The 23,273-nt window shown below is 39.3% G+C and overlaps 2 protein-coding genes across 2 annotated transcripts in view; both read right to left on the bottom strand.

Moving 5' to 3' along the window:
- Window positions 1-9,829, bottom strand: part of LOC309957238 (membrane cofactor protein-like) — a gene marked incomplete at its 5' end in the record, with an annotated part of 54,619 nt that extends 44,790 nt beyond the window's left edge. The window contains 3 exons of the mRNA XM_082832379.1: window positions 1,099-1,198; window positions 1,532-1,717; window positions 9,697-9,829. Of these exons, the coding sequence (XP_082688505.1) occupies window positions 1,099-1,198; window positions 1,532-1,717; window positions 9,697-9,829 (419 nt within the window). The remainder of the gene's footprint in view (window positions 1-1,098; window positions 1,199-1,531; window positions 1,718-9,696) is intronic.
- A 210-nt stretch (window positions 9,830-10,039) lies between these two features.
- Window positions 10,040-23,273, bottom strand: part of CR1 (complement C3b/C4b receptor 1 (Knops blood group)) — a gene marked incomplete at both ends in the record, with an annotated part of 116,442 nt that continues 103,208 nt past the window's right edge. The window contains one exon of the mRNA XM_082858325.1: window positions 10,040-10,296. Within this exon, the coding sequence (XP_082714451.1) occupies window positions 10,040-10,296 (257 nt within the window). The remainder of the gene's footprint in view (window positions 10,297-23,273) is intronic.

Raw genomic sequence — 23,273 nt, 5'->3', positions numbered from 1 at the left:
GGCCCGTGAGCCATGGCCGCTGAGCCTGCGCGTCCGGAGCCTGTGCTCCGCAACGGGAGAGGCCACAACAGTGAGAGGCCCGTGTACCGCAAAAAAAAAAAAAAAAAAAAAAAAAAGAAAACTGGACAGCTATATGTAAAAAGAATGAAATTAGAACATTCTTTAATACCATATAGAAATGTATAAAAAAATAAACTCAAAATGGATTAAAGACCTAAATATAAGACAGTATATTATAATACAGAAGAAAACATAGGCAGAACACTCTTTGACATAAATTGCAGCAATATTTTTTTTGGATACGTCTCCTAGAGTGATGGAGATAAAAACAAAAATAAAAACTGGGACCTAATTAAACTTAAAAGCTTTTGCACAGCAAAGGAAACCATAAACAAAATGAAAAGAAAACCTACAGACTGGGAGAAAATATTTGTAAATGATGCTACCAAGAAGGGATTAATTTCCAATACATACAGCTCATCCAGCTTAATATCAACAACAACAACAACAACAACATAATCAAAAAATGGGCAAAAGACCTAGGTAGACATTTCTTCAAAGAAGACATACAAATGGCCAACAGGCACATGAAAAGATGCTCAACATAACTAATTATTAGAGAAATGCAAATCAAAACTACAATGAGATATCACCTCACACCAGTCAGAATGCCCATCATTAAAAAGTCTACAAATGATAAATGCTGGAGAGGGTGTGGAGAAAAAGGAGCCCTCTTACACTGTTGGTGTCATTTCTGTGAGCCCTCCTTCAACTCTGAGAGCTGGCCATTTTTACTAGGGTGCACTGTGTTGTTAAGGATAAATTCACCATGATTACTACATTTTCAATGCTTCCAATAGGCTTATTACCACATATAATAAGTATATGATTTTGCTTTTCTTCAATTTAAATTCCTTTCTATTAATTACACATCATTTCATTCTCCATAAAAAGCCCAAGAGTTATTTGGCTACAAGTGCAACTTATGACCTAGAAAGAAAAATGAAATCAACTTTAAGGGAATGATTAAGCTGAGAAGCAAAGAAAAATGGAATTCATAACATTTAACTTATTTCCTCTAAGGAGTAACTTACTTACCCCTCATTACAAGAAATGTGAGCTTCTGATTCAAACTCAAAGGTTTTATTTGGGGCATATACTTCACCATGCTTTATTTCTGGATTTGGACATGATTTTCCTAAAAGAAAATTTTCAAATTCGTTTTTTCATACCAATTTCAAAACATTTAAATCAAGATCAAAATTCTACACTGCTCTTTTATATTGATGAAATATTATTTTCTTTATTTAATTATTATAAGGGCAAACTTAAAATTCACATTTACTGAGGAACCAATCACCAATAAAGATTCCCTGGAGATTTCTCAAAGCCTGAAAAAATGCATTGCTATCTAAAACCTAGTTTTGCATGAGAAAATCATTATTGTTGCAGTGGAAAATTGACCCTAAAATGTGTAAAAATCTCTACAGAAAGCAAAAAACAACAAACAAAAATGGTTTTGTTTCCTTACTTAAACATGCTTCTTCAATAGGGCTCCATGAGCCATTAGGCTCACAAGTAGATGAGAGGAGATAAGGCCACACATAAAAGTATCCTATGCGACACTCATAGTTTATTCTGTCCCCAGAATAATAATGGCGTTTAATGACACCCTTGAGCTTCATACTCTCCATTACTGGTGGGTCAATACAGGGACCTAGGAATAAAAATAAAAACAGAAAATTAAGGATTTAATCTCTTTCACCAGCCACTTGTGGCCTAGCAGCAAGTAGGCAGTACAGAATAAATGGAAAGGTTCTTAGCAAGATTTTAAGTGATTGTCACATGCTTTTACCCAAGTGATGGTAGTAGCAGAGGATGTGTCTTGTTTACTTTAAATAACATCCTATTAGCTTTTAATTTGTTGAGGAATAAGCTAAATTTTCATTCAATAAATTAAAGGAGACAAAATCTTTTTGGTATTGACTAAATATATATATATATATATATATATATATATATATACATATCCTTACATACTTTTTTCTAAATTCATTTCAAAGTTCACCTCTCCTCTAAAAAGTCTTCCATAGTATATAGCACTCTGCTCAGATTACTCTTCCATAGTTTGAAACACAAGCATGTGATCACTTGTCACTTCAGGCTCAGTTTCCTCTCAGTAGGCAAAGTCCTAGAGGGCACGGATCATATGCCTTCTTTTTCTACTACACTCTGTACACACTGGGTACTCAAGACATGCTATGATAAGAGGTGACTATTAAATAAACATTGTGGGTTTCAAAGATCAAAATACATATGGACTAAGTATTTCAAAGTATGACTTCATTTCATATTTGTGAACTAAATAATTTTATGAGTAAATAGATAACATTTAAATATCAAAATTTGCCATTTTGAATAGACTTACATTGAAAAAATTTTGTTTTCTTGATATTACTTTAAATGTAATTTAATTTTTCTTCTCTGATCAATAGAGCATGCATATCCTTAGAAGCTCCCTGAGGTAGATGTTTGGGCTATTTATCTAATATACCCCAACAGTAAAGCTACTTTCTTGCTATACTTTTATAAGTTTTTATTCTTTTTATTTTTTGGCGTGGGGAGTCCCTCCCTAGGAGAATGTAATTCCTACTTCAACAATTTCTCTTCCTTTTAATTATCTGTGGGCTCAACAACCTAACAAATCTGTTAGAAAAATTATGTAAAATAATGATATGGAGACGCATCAAGTCCTAAAGTGCTAAAGGAATGCAGAGGCCACACCTATAAGGTTAAGGATCTAAGGAGAAAGAAATAGACCTATTTTGGTCCCTGACGAACCTTTTTTTTATTACTCCCCTGGATCTCCGTCTTACTGCAGATTGAGAGACTGGTCAAGAGAGAACTCTAAAGAGGTGAAATATTACCCTCCTTTCCTATCATATTCTAAACTCTAAACTCCTCTCTTGATACACCGTCCAACATTTCATTTACATCATGTGCTGAAACTGTTTCAACACTTAGCAAATGTTTTCAACATTTCTACTATGCTGATCTTGTTACATGAATGCTTCTCAATTAACTGCCCAAAACAAAACAAAAGCAAAAAGCAAAAAAAAAAAAAAAAGGAAAACAAAACAAAACAAAAAACCCCCCAAAACAAAACAAAACCCTTTAGTATTAAAAGCATTGCTTAAAAAGAAAATTAGTTGAGTTGAATTTTATTAATAATATTAAATTTACTCAATACCCTGAGCCAGACATTCTCATTTTAACATAGGAAAAAAACAAACAAACAAAAAACACAGGCTAGAAATGCTATATAATTTCGTACTAGAGGCAAATGTATTACATCGTTCTAGAATTTCCTGGAACCACCAAGAAAGAAATCAAGTTAATAGCATGCCCATAATTAAATTACACAAGTGTTCTTTGTTTATGCACTCAATTTCAGTAACTATCTCGAAAGTATAAAAAAGAAGAGAAAATTCCTAAAATAACTCTCACACATAGTGTTCTGAATGGAAAAAGACATGTCAATTGGACAGTTTAATCCATTCAACTAATGAAGGATTTCTTCCTACCAATATGCATCATGAAATGAGTGCTTTTAACAATGTGCAGTTTAGAATGTTGGCTTTGTCAACCAGTTGATCACAAGCTTTATACACTGTAATAATTGAGCCCAATAATCACACATTTTTATAATCAAATTTCTTCTTTTGCTCAGAACATTGAATTTTTTTCCTATGAGGATTTTCAAAGTAAATGTCCCTAGCTCCAAAAAAATAACATCTTAACTTAGTTTTTTCTAAATAGTTTACAACATTATTATTAGGCTGTAATGCTAAACTTTAACAATGGATGCTATTACATAATAAGATAGGCTGCATTCAGAAAACTCCCCAGTGTTCCAGGTGAGTGTCAGGAAAGTGAAATAATGCTCTGCTGTGAATCAAGAAAACTGTTCACTTTTTATACACTTGCAAAAATTGTGCAAGCACTCTCTACCTGCTTGCAAAATTAAAAATAACTCCCTGACATAAGCACACGCCACACCCCTTCCCATGTGGTTCCCTTCAGAAAATCATGGTCTCTGACCCAAATTGGAACTTCCTGAAATCTGACTACCCCCTCCTTCTCTCACTGTCCACTCAACCTATTTTTAAACTTTCTTTGCTTCTTCAAAACGCAGGCTCTATCATCTAACCTATCAATTTTATTTCTCAGTTCCCACTCATTTATAAGCCACTTAAATTATTTTCAAGTCATTAAGTAGCCTCCCTCTTGGTAAATTCACCCTAACACTCTCTCCCGCAGTAATTTTAATTACCCTGTCTACAACATCAGGAGCTATTGTTCATTCTCTCTTTGCTCTCTTGTGCCTGAAAAGCTCTTTTCCTTGGTTTCCAGGTAGCAAACCAGCCTGGTTTTCAGCCTGTCCTCTGGCTGCTCTTCCTTCTCTGTCTGATTGCATAATGTGACGTTCCTCATGAGTTATTCTACGAGCTCCCCTTATTTTCATTCTGCAAATCCCCCCGGGTCAGAATGTATACTCTCATGACATCATTACAACTGATGAGAGCTGCCTCCCAAATCCCTCTCTCCATCCTAGATCTTAGCTGGGGTGCCAAGTCTATGTGTTCAACTGCCTCCCCACAGCTCCACTTGGAATGTGTCACACTATCTCAAATAACATAATGAAGCCAGCAAACAAGATACATGTTTTCCACAACTGAAATGCCTGTTCCCTCTCTCTGTTTCCACCTTTACTTCTAATTCAAGCCACTATCATTTCTTATCTGGATTGCTACAAGAGCTTCTGAATAGGTCTCCTTACTGGTCTTGCCACCTTTCATTCAGTTCATCTTCACACTGCCACCAGAGTAATACTGATGTGATGCTAGGACCAAGGCCCTTCCAAGTCAGATATGTTTCAACGGCTCCCTGCTTCCCTCATGATAATGTCTAAGGCTCCTTGACATGGCTAATAGAGCTTTAATATCTGCTCACTCTTGCACAGTCTTCTAAGCCATATTCAATTCCACTAGTAGTGCTCATTAAATTACTCAACTTACTGTAGTGCTCTAGACCTCCATGCATCATATTACTTCAGCTTTGACCAGAGACCCTGCCATTCCTCCCACCCACTCCTCCTTCAGTTTCATCTTAGATGCCACTTCTTCCTGGAGGCTCCTAACATCTCTCACCCAAAAATTTCAGTTAAGTGTCCTCATGAGCCCCAATTTACTTCTTTCATAGCACTTTTCATACTGTAATTATTCATTGCTTATTTCCATAGGAGACTATAGCCTTCTTGAGGACCATGTCTCATTCATCACTGCATTTCTAGTTCCTAGTGCCAAAGCTGAATGAGTACTGTTATCAGTTTTATACATCCTTGGGTCAAAGTTCAAATTCTTTACTGTTCAGCCAAACTGCTCCAGAGATAGCTTCAAGTCATCACTCTTTTCACTGCTGTTTCTGTTCCTATTTTCCATTTCTTTCATTCATTTATTTACAGACATTTCACTTTATGAGAATTTTTAATTTCTTTCATGCCAAAATATTTGTTTTAATATTTTATTATAAACCCATTTTATATTACTTCTATGACTAGAAATAGTATTTTAACATTATTAAAAGTGAACTCCAAAGACTGTGGGTTATATTTTTTTCCTAAAGATTAGCAATGAACAATTCTAGAACTTGTTTCTTAAAACCGTGGTGATAGTAATCATTTTAGAAATAGCAAATTAAACCTGTGCCAATCATTATTTTAGCGTTTTTTAACTAACTTATCCTCCACAATCTTCCTATGAGTTGTGTACTATTTCCCATTCTTTAAGATGAGCAATCTGAACCATGGTAAGGTGAAGTAATTTGCCCATGAATATATTCCCTGTAGATAGCAGACGCAGGGTCAAGCCAGGAAACCCAGTTCCACTACCCACATTGCTTTCCATCACTGTCTGTCATCTAGAACCCTCGTATGGTTATGACAACAACGTTTGTCTGCAATTTAGTCCTTAAGCAATGGTCTTCTACAGAGCCTGGGGAGATTAAAGCAAGCTTAGTTTAGATTTGCATTGCGCTAGGGCAAACGAAAGGCCTCAAGGTGCCCAAAAAGAACAGGTAATAACACCACAGTCTGATTTTTATGATAGTAATTTTTCATTCCTAACTATCCTGTTCTTCCATAATAATTCACTCTGTGATCTACACCGCTGCCTTCCTCTTGCCTCCTTTGCCCTACTGCTGCCACACTGGGTAGCTAGGCAGTCCATTACTGCCCTGAGCCATGTGACATCTCTGAGCCTTTGCTCACACTGTTATCTCTGCTCTGAACACCTTTCTTCCTGCTCAGGAGAACTCCTTCAACTCTTGTCTTCCTTGACTTAATTCACTCAACATCTCCTCTAGGAAGTAGTCTCTGCTTCCCTGGGGAGGCACTGACCACTCCCCTTCTCTTGTGTAAGCAGCTTTTTGTAGGAAAGAGCTTTTTGCAGGAGGTCCCTTTTGTCTTGTCACTTTAGCAAAGCTATACTTTAATTAACTTCTGGCCCAAGCACACCTTTCACATCTTTTGATTACACAATACTTTGCCTAACCTGTTGGTTCTCTTCTTAGATCAAATAGAAAGGAAGAATAATTAACAGATGATCAGATCTTTCCCCCAGCTTTCCCTTCAGTAAACTCGAGAGCAAACTGTGTGAAACAGATAACATCTAAAGAAATATCACAAGGAGTCAACAAGTCTGCAGGCAATGGGAGATGTCAATAAATATGACTCCCTATCTCAATGATTAAGTGAGATTACTTCCCCTTTTTCCCTTAAAAAACTTTCATGGCCAAGCAGAATCTTCAGAGTTAGCTCTGGGACAGGAGTCTGCCTTCTCCCCAGATGCCAGCCTTCTGATTAAACCTTTCCATTCCTACCAGTACTTGTCTCTCAAGTATTGACTTTCTGAGCAGCGAGCAGCCAGACCTGAGTTCGGTAGTACTCGGACTCTCCTCTGCATGGATCTCTCAGCTCACCATCACATGTCTTCATGTTTAACACATGATATTGTGGACTCCATTCAGCCGTGTGGCCACAACACCTCACACAGTACATGCCTCATAGTCGCTATTCAAAACGCTTTGGTTCTCAAAGTTACACTGCTGTCAAACAGAAACCAATGGTAAAGAATACAGTATAATGAATTTAATATTGAAAATAATCATCTTAAAACGTTATGCACTGGAGAAAGATTTGACCACCTAATTTCTTTTGTTCTCTATCTCCCAGTATTATTGTAACCTAGCAATTGACCAATAAGGACTATTCTTCTTGCACTGTAATATGCAGAGTAAGAAACTAAGAAACTACTGTGTAAGCACTTATTGACCGTGGCTTCTTTCAAAAGAAAAGACCTAAAATAGGCAGAAGAGACCACCCATAAAAGGAAATTGTAGGTTTTGTCCAACAAAGCAGACTCATTCTGGAGGAATGAGACTGGTCCCTTCTGTGATCTACCATTTGGAAACTACCTCTGAGATGGCAAGACTCCCAAGGCACAACACTGTTCGACTACAAAACCTTCTCCTCGTGAGCCGCTTCAGCGCATGTTTATTATATCCACATACTTTCCCTGCCCAACATAGTGAGTTCTCATTTGTACCTTACCTAAGTTTCTTACCTATCCTGATTTTACCTTTCAACCTTAAACCTAACCTTGTTTTTCCTCCTCTTCATTTCTAGCTGTTATCTTCCCTGATACATCCTATTCATTTTACTTATCTATTTTCCTTTATTTTGAATAGTTTTCATCATCTCCTTCAACTTCTAGCTTTAAGCCTATTCTAAACATTATTATTCTTTAAAAAATTCCTTTTAATTTTTTGTTAGCACTGCTGTTCCATCACCCACAACTCTCTTGCAGAGAAATAAACTTCCAAAGTGATCCCTAACAAGCAAGACTGGAGTATTGAGAACGCTGAGGAGTCTACAGTCAGGAGAAGATAGATCCTTTCTGACCCCCAGCTGTCCCTGCCTTAGCTTTTTAGGCACCACAGAAAGTCCATCCTAAGCATGGTTCTTTAGAGAACCTTCCTCCTGGAAGCAAGAGAAGTTGTTCCTGGGCTCTAAGCCTCAGCTGAATGTTACCTTTAATTTTCTGGTACTTGAGAGTTATACAATAATGTTGACACTGAGGCAAAAAAAAAATGGGCATTTGAAACCACAAGTGCGACAAGACAGCCAAGATCTCTGCATTCTAGTGAGGAGAGAACAGAAAACATAGTTTGGGAGGGTGACTACCAGTTGGGGGGAATTGAGCTGAAGTGTGTGTGTCCACCGGAAACAGTGCATCAGAGAAGGTCCCTCTGAGGGGATAACATCACAACTGACTTTGAAGAATAAGAAGGAGCCAATTACTCAAGAGGCAGAAGGAGAATGTTCCAAGGCCAAGGGAACAGCATGTACAGAAGGCAAAGGGCAGAGTTTGGCCTGTTTGATGAGCAGAAATGTCTTCCCTTCCACCAGTCATTTGTTAAATGCTGTCAGAGAATCATGCTCCTTTCCTCCTGGGTACTTCTTTTGGGTTATAACATATTCATTATCATTATGTTTTGGCTACTGTCTACCACTCCCAATAAATTGTAGCAAGTATTTTATTTCCTAACATGGGCCTGGCACTGGGGACCCAAGACCAGCATAGGACCTGGCATATAGAAGGCAAGTATTTATTGAATGAAGGCTGCTAAGAAAAAATGCAGCATACAAACTGTATATGTAATAGATCCTAAAAATAACTTGGACATGGAAACACACGTGTATATAAAGACAGAAGGAAATATACCAAAGTATTAAAAATGGTTGTCCTTTGATTGTGTATGTTTTATACAATTAAGCATGCCTTTTTTTGGGCATATATTTAAAGTATTTATTCGATTCAATGAAACACGGAAAAGAAAAAAAAAGTGAATGGGCCTCAGCTCTAGTTTATGAAGCTGTATGGGAAAACCAGATGAACGTCATTTATAGTTCATTTTCAGGATACTCATTTTTCACTAGGTTTGGCTACCAATGTTTTTTAGGTTGCTTCGGTAAGCCCCATACAAAGCAGCTTCCTTGTCCCACACTGCGCACCACTGGGCTGGCGACTTCCACAAAGCATACACCAGGGTACATTCCCCCAGGCTCCCCAGCGGGGCACAAACACCCCCACACACAAGGCATCACCGGCCTAGAGAACATAAGGCAACCCCTCCCCCAGGGCACAGCACCAGCCTAGCAGCATCCCCAGACACAGGGGCACTCAAGAGCAAGCCGTCCCCACCAGCACGGGTCCCTGCTCCTGTTCCGACTTGGCTCAGTCCTGGAAACACCCTACAGACTTTTGCTAGGGACCCAGCCTGGTCCGGGGTAAACCCCGGCCGAGCCCACCACCCCTCACCGCTCAGTGCCCACCACCAAGCAAGCCTTCTCCTCGGCCACTACGTGGTCTCCACCCCGGTGGGTCCCCGCACAGCAAGACCCAGGACATTCCGGCCACGCCTTCAACCCTAACTCCGCACGACCCCGGGTGGATCCAGCTTCGCGCCTCCGCCCGGAGCCAACAAGCAAAGCTCACCCGGCCCTCGGTTCTGACCTGCCTGCTCCCCGACCCACTCCAGTTCGCCGCCAGGCGCACACTCTCTCCAGGCTCCTACCGGAGAATATGGGCAACGGGAGCACTAAAGACAGCAAAAGAATCCCGCCGCAGCACCAAGGAAAAGGGGGACTCTCTGGGCGGCCGGGAGGTGCCTGGCAAGGCGCGCGGCGAGGCGCGCAAGACGCCGTCATTTTTGGGAAAATCAGCGGGAAACCCGAGACCAAGCCAGGAGAAACCTTTTAGATAGAGTTCAGTTACCAGACGCAATAATCCCCGGATTCACAGTGTCCTGTGCGGTCACGCAGGTGGGCGTGGCCTAGAACGCTGCAGGAGCGAAGGAGAGGGCCTTGCGAGGCCAATGGGCGGGCTGCAAGGCTGGGCCTCGGCGCCCGGGGCGGCCCTTAAGCCTGGAGAGGCGGGGCGAGGCCCTTGCGTGGGGCTAACCCTCCCGGTGGGCTGGGAGCTTTGCGCCTCCTTCTTGGACTCGGACTGTCTCTGACTCCTCTGTCTGCAGACCTGAAGGAGAGCCGCGGCGGCTTGCGGGAAATGGCTTGCTCACCGCCTCTACGTAAACAGACTGTTACCAACCTACTCAAGAACGGTGGAAAGGAATCAAGGGCCGGTGCGGTCATCACTGTCCCTTTTCCGGAAAGCTGGACTAAAGAATCAAGCGCATCGACCCGAAAATAGAAACCTAGAGCCCAGCCAGTGGGTCACTGTGGGGCAGACACCTCTCAGGACTCCAGTCTGGACCTGGGGCACTCCAGACTGTCCGGACACCTGGGCCCTTGCTCAATCTTTAGCATTAGTCAGGCATAATTCGGGACAATAGTTCAGGTTTCCGTGGTTGAGCCTCTGCTTCTGAAGCCTCTCATGGCCTGATTTCAAAATCACGAAAGGTTTGGTCATTGCTCTCCCAACTGCTAAAGTCAATTAGCCTTCCCTGTGTTCCCAGGAAAGGACCCCTGGGAAGGTAAATTGTTAACACCGGGCCATTAGCATAATGGTTTCCAACGCTACCGGGCTTTTGTCCTTGAGCCACTAAATGTTTTATTGAAGATGAAATATACATGCATGAAAAAGGCAAGGACGGGGTGGGGGGCATTAAGTGCCAAATTTCTTGGAACCAGTAAATGTCATTAGAGTTGGGAGGGGTAGGAATTGGTCAGCTGAAGTGGATAAGGGGGAGAACTTTTCTGTTGAAACGATCTTGCAAACAATCCTGGAAAATTATCAATGAGCAAGATTTATTTGTAGAATTGTAAGTAAACCTGTATGACTAGTAAAAGAAATATAAAAGTAACCTGACTGGTATTAAAGAGCAAACAAAAGAAGCTGACATTTTCTTATTAGTTGGCAAAGAATAAGAAGGTCAACCAACATAAGTAAACGTATTTGGGGAACCAGTACCCTCAAATTTTAGTATTTAACGTAACTTTTCTGTATGTCAAAAGTTTTAAAATGGACATGACTTTTAAACCACCAGTTGCATTTAGAGTTTATCCCAAAAAAATCATCAGAGCTGTGAGCAAAGCTGTATAGTTTTCAAAAAAAAATTTAAATCCATGTGTCTAGCAAAAATATTAAGGATTTTATAGTAGGTAGTTTATTGTTTAAAAAAAAATCAATGTGAGAAACTATGATAAATTCCTGAGTGGAAAAAGCAGACTCCAAATCAGTGTGTACCTTTTTTCATTCCTTTTATTAAAACAAAAGTAGTATATTGATACACACAGAAAGAGATTAGTTGGAAATATACCAAAATTAACCAATAGTTGATAGGATTATGGATATTTAATTTTCTTTGTGCTTTTCAGCTTTCTATACTGACACTATGTTACCTTTGGAATCAGGTAAAGAAAAATAATTATTTACATCCAACCTATATTTCAATTGCTATTTCATTCATAGAATGGTGGGGATAGAACCTGTTATCACACAGAGTTAAGGTATGAGAGGATGGTGAGGAAATGGAAATTCTCCGTATAAACGTCAAATGCATCATCTGGAATTACAAAACTTTATATTTTTTTTAATTTTTAAAAATTTTTATTGGACTATTGGACTGTTAGTTTCTGCTGTACAGCAAAGTGAATCAGTTATACATATACATATATCCACTCTTTTTTAGATTCTTTTCCCATATAGGTCATTACAGAGTATTGGTTAGAGTTCCCTGTGCTATACAGTAGGTCCTTATTAGTTAACTATTTTATGTATAGTAGTATGTATATGTCAATCCCAACCTGTCAATTTATCCCTTTCACCCTTCTCCCCCGTAACCATGTTTGTTTTTTACATCTGTGACTCTATTTCTGTTTTGTAAATAAGTTCATTTGTATCATTTTATAGATTCCAGATATAAGCAATATCATATGATATTTGTCTTTCTCTGACTTACTTCACTCAGTATGACAATCTCTAGGTTCATCCATGTTGCTGCAAATGGCATTATTTCATTCTTTTTTATGGCTGAGTAATATTCCATTGTACCACATCTTCTTTATCCGTTCCTCTGTCAATGGACATTTAGGCTGCTTCCAACAAAACTTTATATATTTTTAAACAATTTTATATGTGAGACGTACTAAAGCTATTCTGGGATGAACAAACCATGGAATTTCCTCTTCCTCCCAGACCAATACAATTTTTTGAATTCTTGGCAGAGCATATAAACACAAAATGTGGATGTGATAAAATATACACCTTAGTATTGGGGGTTATAAAATCCATAATTTTATAATTAAGGGGACAGTGAAAGGAAATGCAATGAGGGGGAATTATCATTTCTCTTAATACTTTCAGTTATGAAGGAGTGATATAACAGAAATATTCTGTGGCTAACTGTTGGCATTAACTTATGAAAACAGAAGTTATTTCTTCTGCAACTATTTGTACATAATATTGTATGTCAGTAAGCTGAAAAAAAACTTTCCTGTTTATTTTTGGGCTTGAAAGTAAGGTTTTTTTTGTTTTGTTTTGTTTTATTCTCATGAGAAAATTTACAAGGTAGGGAAAGAAGTAGGCTAGTTTTTGCTAGATTAGATTCAAGGATTGGGGTTTTACTGGAACTTTGTTTCAGTGAAATTTCTGTACCTGGGGCTCATCAAATCATCCCAAATACAATTGAAGAGTTTCACATAGATTTCTTTAACTTATTTTGATTTGACCCAACTGAGGCTCCATTTGAAAGGTTCTAAGTCTTGTTCTCTATTTTTCTGGACAAGTTCCACGAGGCAGGGATAGTTTTCTTGCTGTATCTCCAGTGCTGAGACAGTTCTAGACCTACACTAGGTGCATAATAAATACGCATTAAATACTGAATGAAATAAATGGGCGTTGCTGTCAAGTGCATTTAACATGTTTCTGCCAATCCTCCCCCAGTGTGCATTTACCAAATGCTGGGAAGGTCTTGAGAGATTTTGATTTTAGTAATTTTAGCCACTAGGAACAAAGCAGGATTTGTCTCTGAAAGGATTTGTCTACAACTGTCTGCAGAGAAAACTTTCCTAAATCAGGCATGGCAAGCTGACCTATGAAGTAGATCTACTGTCTAACCCTTAGTCTTGAGATCATTTTAGTGACTGAGTTCAAAGGGAGAGTATGGACTGTGAACTTCCTAAGGTGCTGAGAGGAACAGAACTCGAGTCGAGGCTTTGAGTGAAGTAGGGGCTTAAACACTAGTGGTTCCTCCAACTCCCCCTAAAGATTTTGTCAAGCTGCCAGCGATAAAATGAGGAGAGAATGGAAAATATGATTGTTTGTAGACCAGATTTTGAGCTATGTAGTAGCTCTCCTGTAAGCTTTAGGAATGGCGGTAAGGTGGAGGGAAGTGTCTGTGGATGTCATTAAACCTAGGGGAACTTCATTAAATAAAACAACGTTAGACGATCCTTTGCCTCCTAAATTGGTATATTTACATTTTGCTTTTCAGAGGTGAGGGTAGCAGCATGAAGGGGCCTGTGAATGCTCTCAGAAGAGGCTTTCACCTGTCACGGTGCTTTACAGGTTAGGTGTTTGTGAAAACCTGAAAGAGAATGGCTAAACAGAGGATAGTTAAGCCACCTTTTTGAGGCTGGTCCTGGGAGCTCTGCCACCTCTACTCGCACCTGGTAGGCACCTGCCAGCAAATTGACCTTCTTACTTGGCTGTTACCTCAAGAGCATTACTGTGGTGCCAAACCCAACACAGGGATTCTGAACCCAGTCAAGTACAGAAAGGAGGGCATTTCTCATAAGGATCACATATTCATTTTGTTTCCTCTTGGCTTTTGAAATCTTTACACAGTAAATATATTACAAACCATATTCCACAAGTCGATTTGCAAAGATAAAATCTCTTATTCCTTTCTTATTATAATGCTGAGACAAATTACATTTAAACATCATGTACTTTAACTTACATCTCACATTTAACTGTACAAAAAGGCAAGTGAAACAAAACAATATTAGAATGTTAGTACTAGGAATAGCTTTGGAGATCAATTGGCCCAGCCCCTGCTTTTCAGATGAAATATATAAGGTCAGAAGTGAACAGAAGTACTCAGTAATACAAGTTAAGCAGTATAGTATTTTACCCATAATTAGTAATGTGAAGAAAAAAAATGTTGCCTGCTATTCCAGTTCTGCAAGGATTAAGCCATTAGCTACTGCAGTTGCTCATGGACAGTGCACCCCAAGGGGAATTCAAGATGGAGAAAAACAGGAAGTACGTTGTGCTTTGGATATATAGGCCCCTAGATAGTTAAGATACATATCTAAGGAAAAATATCTTTCATACTTAGAAGAGCAATAAAATCATTAACTTGAGATGTCTGTTCTTTGGGATTAGCAGTAATCTTTTGATGTTCAACTACATGTCTGCTTTTATTTTCCAGCAAAAAATTAATGTATATCCTGACTGCTGCCTTACCTCCTCAAAGCCATTCCTCAGAGCTGAGAGACTGTTTCCTGGGCTGTAGTCCTCAGAAAGGTCACAGAATAAAACTTAACTCACAACTTTTACCTTGTGAGTTTTTCTTTCAGTGGACAGTATATACATTAATACATAGTATATATATAGTTAATATATACATAATTTAAAAACATATTTCCCATAGATAACTGATGTTTAGAGAAATGCACAGATTTCTTGCAGTTAGAAAGTCACACACATCAAATATTTTTTAATCACATTGTTCACTGACATACTCCATTCTGGGGGGGAAAAAAAGCAATGAGAATTTTTTTCTTGTGATGGGAAATTTTGATTCTAAGAATGGTTGATTCCCAAGCAATTGATTTCTAGTTCTCCTTTAAAATTTACTTCCTCAGAAACCCAAGAAATAATAGAGATTGCTAAAATTTTAGCTAAGCAAAACATTGAGCAACTTTTCATATTTTCAGGGGCTACTTGTCTTTCTTTTTTGTTTTGTTGACGTAGGTGTATGTCCTTTGCCTGTATTTTGTGAGGTGAGCAGCGGTTGTCTTTGAATTCTTAAGTCTCAAGCCATTTACCCTTTGCCTGTGATATAAGTTGCAATTTTTTCTTTCATTTTTCTTTGCTTATACTGTTTTATTTTTCTATCTTGTATGATTTTAAATTGAAAGTCAAGTTGATGTCCAGTTCACTCTTTATATTTATCAAGGTAAATGTGAAAGAATATACTTTAAAACACAGAATTACACAGAAATTAGCAGTAGTCTTATACAAATCTATTGTTAAATATCCAGAAAGATTTGATATTTTTTAGAGATCATTAGAGTGGCTGATAATATTATACCAAATAAAGTTTTGATCTATAAGGATGTGGATGCATTAAAGATTCCAGGGCTGCTTATTTAGAAGGTGTCAGTACATGTTTATTGTAGGGGAATAAAATGTGCCACCTGGAAATGTGTCTCATTGGCATGAGGATTATTAGGCTGATTATTATTTTTTTTTAAGTAAAGTTATTTATTTGTGGCTGCATTGGATCTTCGTTGCTGCGTGCGGGCTTTCTCTAGTTACTGCGAGTGGGGGCTACTCTTCGTTACGGTGCGCGGGCTTCTCATTGCGGTGGCTTCTCTTGTTGCGGAGCATGGGCTCTAAGCGCATCGGCTTCAGTAGCTGTGGCATGCAGACTCAGTAGCTGTGGCTCACGGGCTCTAGAGCACAGGCTCAGTAGTTGTGGTGCATGGGCTTAGTTGCTCCACGGCATGTGGGATCTTCCTGGACCAGGGCTCGAATCCATGTCCCCTGCGTTGGCAGGCAGATTCTTAACCACTGCACTACCAGGGAAGCCCTAGGCTGATTATTGTTAAGAAACAGAAAGCTCAGGAAGTTTTTTCTTGTTACCACCCTCTTAGCTGCCTAAAAAAATTTAGATAAAGTGATTGTTCCTGGAATAGGACTATAACCAGAGATATGTGCAAAGAATATGGGCTAAAGTGGTGGGGGCGGTGTGTGTGTGGGGGAACTTGGCACGGCCTAGAGATCAGAGTCTACTCTGAGTCTCATTATCTCTGCCTGGCCCAGCAAGCATTTTTCAAACATCTGTTTTTCCACCTCCATGTAAATTACCTTCCTCCCCTTTAAAGTCCCAAACCACTACCCTCAACATACCTCCTTCGTCTTTAGCTGAAAATGGTATTTAAGGGGAGTGCTCTGACCATTTTGGGAGTTACTCAGTTTTCCTGGGTTTTTCCCACATAAACATGTTATTAAAATTGGTTTGATTTTCTCCTGTTAATCTGTCTGATGTCAATTTAATTCTTAGACCAGCTATAAAAATTTCCAGAGGGAAATATTTCCTCCCTGACATTATTAGCTTGATAAATTATTAAAAGTCATGCTTTCTTAGTTAATTTAGTATATTCTGAATTGATACAAAAGTAAGCTAGTTATTTTTATGATAAAAATTATTTTTATTTAAATTTCGTATTTTAAAATTAATAACGTAGGTCAAAGTGCTTTTGAAATAGAGCTTAGGAAATATCCAAAGCTTAATTTTTCTTCCAGCTATTTCTCTTGAATAGTATTGACCCATCTCCCCTATAATCATTTAATACATTTTAAAAAAAATTTATTTATTTATTTGGCTGTGCTGGGTCTTTAGTTGCAGCACGCAGGATCTTCATTGCCTCTTCATTGCGGTGTGCGGGATCTTTGGTTGTGGCATGCAGGCTCTTCGTTGTGGCATGCGGGATCTAGTTCCCTGACCAGGGATCCAGCCTGGGCCCCCTGCATTGGGAGCATGGAGTCTTAACCGCTGGACCACCAGGGAACTCCCAATGCCTTTTCTTTCTTTTTTTTTTTTTTGTGGAATGTGGGCCTCTCACTGTTCTGGCCTTTCCCGTTGCGGAGCACAGGCTCCAGACGCACAGGCTCAGCGGCCATGGCTCACGGGCCCAGCCGCTCCGCAGCATGTGGGATCTTCCCGGACCGGGGCACGAACCCGTGTCCCCTGCATCGGCAGGTGGACTCTCAACCACTGCACCACCAGGGAAGCCCCCAATGCCTTTTTAATAAACAGAAATTAATTTATTTTTCTTTGAGAAAGTGAAAACTGATATACCGTACATTTTTCTCCAAAGTGTCTAAAATAAGTGGATTCTATTCAATAAAAAAGAAAGTATTTAAGAAATAAAAACATGTGTATAAAGAAACATATATAAAGATTAGCAGAACATGAATTAAAATATTAACAATGGTTACCACTGGGTAGTATAATTAATGTGACTTTTCTTCATATCTTCTCCCTGCATTTTCCAAATTTGCCCTAATGAGCCCATTCTTATTATAAACATTTGAAAAAAAAATGACCAACTTACAAACAGAAATCCTAGGCAACACTTTTTTCCTTTAAATAGTTAGACTATTTATAAAATCCTAAGTATAGCTTTCCCCTGACTAGATAATGTGTGCTTTCCGCACAAGAGAAGAGGGTGAAGGGGTGACCGTAATCCAAGCTAAGAGGAGGGTGCTCCACTAGGTACTGGCAGAGGTTCAGCATCTTCAAGTGCACATGTTTGCATCTCTGTGAAGTCACTTCAAAGATTTTATGAGTCTCAGATCTTATTCTGTTGAAATGAATTGGCTCTTTTCCAATCAACATTTTAATTGGAGGTGTTCTCCAGCTTTATAGTACTTTGTCAAGGAAGGACACTGAAATAACAAGATATTTTTATTTAGATGACAGCGTGGTCAACAACTGAACTACCCAGAATTTATATGCTGATAATCATGATGCTAGCATTGCACATAAATTACAAGTTTTAAAAGAAGTGTTTACTTGGACTTCCCCGGTGGCACAGTGGTTACAAATCCACCTGCCAATGCAAGGGACACAAGTTCGAGCCCTGGTCTGGGAAGATCCCACATGCCATGGAGCAACTAAGCCCATGCGTCACAACTACTGAGCCTGTGCTCTAGAGCCCATGAACTACAACTACTGATCCTACACACCTAGAGCTCATGCTCCACAACAAGAGAAGCCACCACAATGAGAAGCCTGTGCATGGCAGCAAAGAGTAGCCCCTGCTCACCACAACTAGAGAAAAGCCCACATGCAGCAACGAAGACCCAACACAGCCATAAATAAATAAATAAATAAATAAATAAATAAATAAATAAATAAAAGAAGTGTTTACTGTCCTCTGTTGTGGCTGCTATGTCAGGCACAAAAAAGTATAGCATTGCCAACTACCAATTGGCACTTGCCATCTACCTCTACAAGGATTAAATCATGAGCTGCTGCAGCTGCTGACTTTCAACATCCCCTGAAAGGAGTTCAGGGTGGAGATCGGGAATGAGGCACTCTGTGCTTTGGAAAAAACTGGCAGAACAGGCCTTCAGATAGTTAGATATTTTCAGGAGAAGATTATATGAGATTTTATTTTTATTCTTGCATCTCCTCCTATCTAGGTAAGTACTGAAAGTTTTCATGGTGATGTCTGCTCCTTGTAACTAGCAGCAACCTTCACAAGACTAGCAGCAGCCTTCTGCAAAAATGTAGGCTTGACTGCATATACCCCCCCACCCCCAAAATCACATATATACTGACCTGCCCCCCTGCTCTTCGTAGCGATTTCTCAGAGATATCTGAATGCTGTCTCCCGGGTGTTAGTCCTCATTTTGCCCCCAATAAAACTTAACTCACAACTCTCACATTGTGCGTTCTTTTCAGTCGACATCATAAATCGATGAGACTAACAATAACTTGACCTTTCCTCATTGCTTCTTTTGTGAAAGGAAGAGTTCTCAGAATTGAGCAAGTGGGCTTCCCTGGTGGTGCAGTGGTTAAGAATCTGCCTGCCAATGCAGGGGACACGAGTTTGAGCCCTGGTCCGGGAAGATCCCACATGCCGTGGAGCAATTAAGCCTGTGCGCCACAACTACTGAGCCTGCGCTCTAGAGCCTGTGGGCCACAACTACTGAGCCCATGTGCCACAACTACTGAAACCCATGTGCCTAGAGCCTGTGCTCTGCAACAACAGAAGCCACCACAATGAGAAGATTGTGCACTGCAGCGAAGAGTAGCCCCTGCTCGCTGCAACTAGAGAAAGCCCCGCACACAGCAACGAAGACCCAACGCAGCCAAAAATAAAAAAAAAAATTTAAAAAAGAACTGAGCAACTAAATAAAAAGAGCCTCATTCTGGAACACACACAGGTCCCTCATAACACATAAAATGATTCCTTGAGTCTCTTTTCTGATTGATGGTTTTGTTAGAGGAAATAAACAGGAGCTCGAGGTTTGGAGGAGGGTCAGCTTCAGATAGCATGTCCTCCTCCCCTACTCGCAGTAAGATCGAAAGAAGTTACTGTATAGTTCAAGATATCCAAATGCTCCCTTGGCCATGCTGAATCCTCTCCTGTTTCTCAAGGCCAGGAACACTGTTCTTGTACTAATGGACACCCCTGATGAGGCTCATCAGCTCACCTGTCACTCGCAGTTATTACTGCCACTGGATCCCTCATCATTGTTCTCCTTCCACCTCACAAGACTTCCCAACATCATGTGTTACGTGCATCACTGAATATTCTCATGTCCTTTAACATGGTTCTGTGACACTGGAGATGGCTATATTGCCCTCTCTGCCCCTGCACCTGGTCTGGGTGCACAGGTCGTAATTTTTTACAGACTCTAACTCACTTGTTATCAACCATATGTTGCCGCAAATGATTAACCTTATTCCTGTGAAATACTGTGGCCAAAATTCCAATTTTAAAAGGGAAATTTGAGACAATTTCATTAAGGAATTCCTACCTGTTTTTAAAAAGGCGATCAACGGTCAATGTGCACAGATTGAGATGCACCTTGAGCAAATGCTTGGGTTCCAAAAGAAAAAGAAAAGCTTACTATTCTCAAAGGTTCATAGCATAAATGCACAAAAATGTAGGAAAGCTTTGAAAAGAAACTGCCTGTGCAGAGCACTGACAGTCATCACCCCAAAATCACTGGAAACAACAATCCAAGAAAAAAACCACAAAGGCGTTTCCAGCTCCTGAAGTACATTCCATCTCCTTTTTTATCAGTGATCCAACTAGTGCCATAGCATATTCAAATCCTACTTTCATTTTCAACATTTGAGTTGTTGAAAACGTTTTGAATTCAGTTTATGTATTAGGTACCTGATATTTTCCTGATTTGTTTGCAGAGTATGAGGATGGACACCACTGCCTTCTTTGGGATGCAGATGGATAACTGCTTCTTTCAAGTTTTCATCTGTATTGTTGCTAATTGACAATGGAGAAAAATAGGAAAAATATTTTAAATATATAACTTTCAGTGTTGAAAGAAATGAGTAGCTTTCATTTTGAAATTTAGGCCATACTTTACTTCAAGTTTCTCAAATCTTTGAAGATATCTAAAAAGAAAAACCAAATCCCACATTTCAAGTCTAAGTAAAAACTTGCATTAGGAAATAATAATAAAACCATCCTATTCATTGTGTCAGAAGATTCTAACTTGCTTATAGACAAGTGTCCATACTTAAAATAACACATTTCACTATTTCCAATGTAATTTTGATTAGTAAATATTGTTCACCACAATACTGTGACATTTAGTTAGGCTTCACAATCTGAATGGCTTTGCACTGCAATTTTACACAAGGCTTCTTTCTTTCCATGTAGTGAAGATGTAAGTTTTGTTTTCTGTACCGTTAATAGCCACAGTTAGGAGAGCAGCAGTAGTTTTCATGAAGGTATATAGAACTGAGAGTATACAGAAGTACTTAATTACTTTTAAATGTCAATAATAACAATCATGTGTAAATAACAATAAATAGAGTTAACTTTTCTGACATTCACCATATGTGAGAACCTGTGTTAAGTGAGGTAGAATCTATTATTTTCCCTATTTTGTAGGGAAGGAAAGTAGAGTTTAGACAGGATATGTATCTTGTTGAGGGTCTCATAGTAGTAAGTGAGTGTGAACACATGTCTTACCGATTGCAAAGCCCAGGGTCTTACCGGGTATGCTCCTCTGCCTTTGTGGGTCATTTAATCAGCACTTCACTTTACATAAATGAAATGATGAATCATACGATACCAGTACCTTCAGACTTCAAGTCTAGGTTGGTATTAGGGATTTAAGAATGGAAGCACAAAGAGTTCACTCACTCCACCACTTCCCAGTACTTCCTCATTATTCCTCTTTACACTCTCATGGGGTGGTACCACTTGAGACCAAGAGGAGACTGTGAGTCAGGAGCAAATTGTCCACAGGATGAGGAAGGGCAACTTGAGATTCATGCATGAGGAAGCGTAGAGGGCTGGACAGCCACGTTGGATGGGCGTCCAAGTAGCAGTGACTAGGTGATTAGGTGAGTAATGGCCTGAAAGTGGTCTTGGATGCTGAGTGGTACATGGGGCGTGAGAGGATACAACCTTAGTGAGTATGTGTTCAAAGAATGGCTGTGCAGGTGGTTGATGGTGGCTAATGTGAATACAGGGTAATGCAGTGAGCCTTTCCAGAGAGCGGCCTTAATAATTTTGAACTCTATGCATAATACTAATGAAGACTTCAGGCTTTATCTAAATGTGGACAAGGGGCTGTTTTGTATAGAAATTGGAGCGAATCAGAGGCAAAAACAACAGGTAAGGATTATTGGGCTCTGAATGGAGGAATCTATTATTTCTCAGGAATCAGTGCATGACTTATCTTGCTTAACATTTGTCACAAATTATTGAGGTAGTAAATACATAGTAAAATACCAAGTGTGCAGATAAGACCTTTTTTTAAAAAAAAACTAGTGAAATGTCAAGCCAGTGAGGTTATATCACAGAAAAAAACCTTGCATGAACAAATAGGAAAATTGTCACTAAACCTTAATAAGACAGAGGCCCTTACAGAAATATTATAATTCTCTTGTAGGCTAATAACTCAAAATAGAGTGAAAAATGAGAGTTTGTCCACCATTCTCTAGAAAGATACTGACTCATTATACCAGAGTAGCTAAGACAAATCCAATAAAATAGAGGGACAAAAAAAGGATTATTGAAAGAAAGAGGAAATATTTCAACCCTGTACTATACACAGTTCTAGATACTGAAATTCAGTGATACAAAATCAGATTCAGAAATGGGCAAAGAAAATTATCAACAGAACGTGTGAAAGGGTTCATGATTTTGCTTCAGATAACTTGGACTAGAGCCTTAACTCTTAACAACTTTCCACTGATATGATTTTAAGTAAGTCACTGAATTTCTCTGCATCTCAGAGGCTTCTCTGCTTTGGGATGATAATATTATTGGGTCTACCTACTTCACAGAGTTGTTTTGAGGGCCAAAGAAGACCACGAATGGTAAAGCATTTTGTAAACAATGTTTTAGCTGTTGCTAGTCTTGACTACTGTAAAAGTGGAGATCAAAAGTCATTAAATAAAAATTATTTTGAGTCCCTTGTAGGTAGGTGGTCCCTGTTCACAAGTAGCTCATTGTCTGCAGAGGGGCATAGTGAGGAGTGTAGTGGACACCAAGAAGACAAGAGAGAATTTAAAGAGTGTGAGAAAGGACAATTCAGGGAGAGCAGGAAATGGCTAGCTTGTTTGCAAGAAGTTCTGCTCTGATACTTTGTTTTTTTTAAAGTTTATATTGGCATCCTCTGTGCATATCAAAACTACAATTTCTGTAAAGCTTCTTTAGGAGACTGTATTTGCTTAGAACATTTGCTATAGAAAACTGTTCATTTAAAGTTCAAACTGTTTCTCCTGGATATAGTTTGCTCCTATCTCATTGACTTTGACCACACTGATTTTGTTATAATTACATCAACTAGTACACAAGCTGTGTATGTTCTATTCCCAGTCAAAAACATTTCTTGGGCTTCCCTTATGGCTCAGTGGTTGAGAGTCCGCCTGCTGATGCAGGGGACACAGGTTCGTGCCCCGGTCTGGGAAGATCCCACATGCCGCAGAGTGGCTGGGCCCGTGAGCCATGGCCGTTGAGCCTGTGCGTCTGGAGCCTGTGCTCCGCAACAGAAGAGGCCACAACAGTGAGAGGCCCGCGTACTGCAAAAAAAAAACCCAAAAAAACAAAAAAAACCCCACATTTCTTTATTTAGATCTGAATCCTTGCAAGGTTTTGGCAAGTTTAAAAAATAAATGGAGTTTATAAAAGATTATTATTAGTTTTTAAAAATTTTTATTTATTTACTTATACAACAGGTTCT

Source organism: Leucopleurus acutus (assembly GCF_964270905.1).
Source record: "Leucopleurus acutus genome assembly, chromosome: 2".
Taxonomy (NCBI): Eukaryota; Metazoa; Chordata; class Mammalia; order Artiodactyla; family Delphinidae; genus Leucopleurus; species Leucopleurus acutus.
Note: the sequence above shows the minus strand (reverse complement) of the source record. Positions and strands in the feature narration are given on the sequence as shown.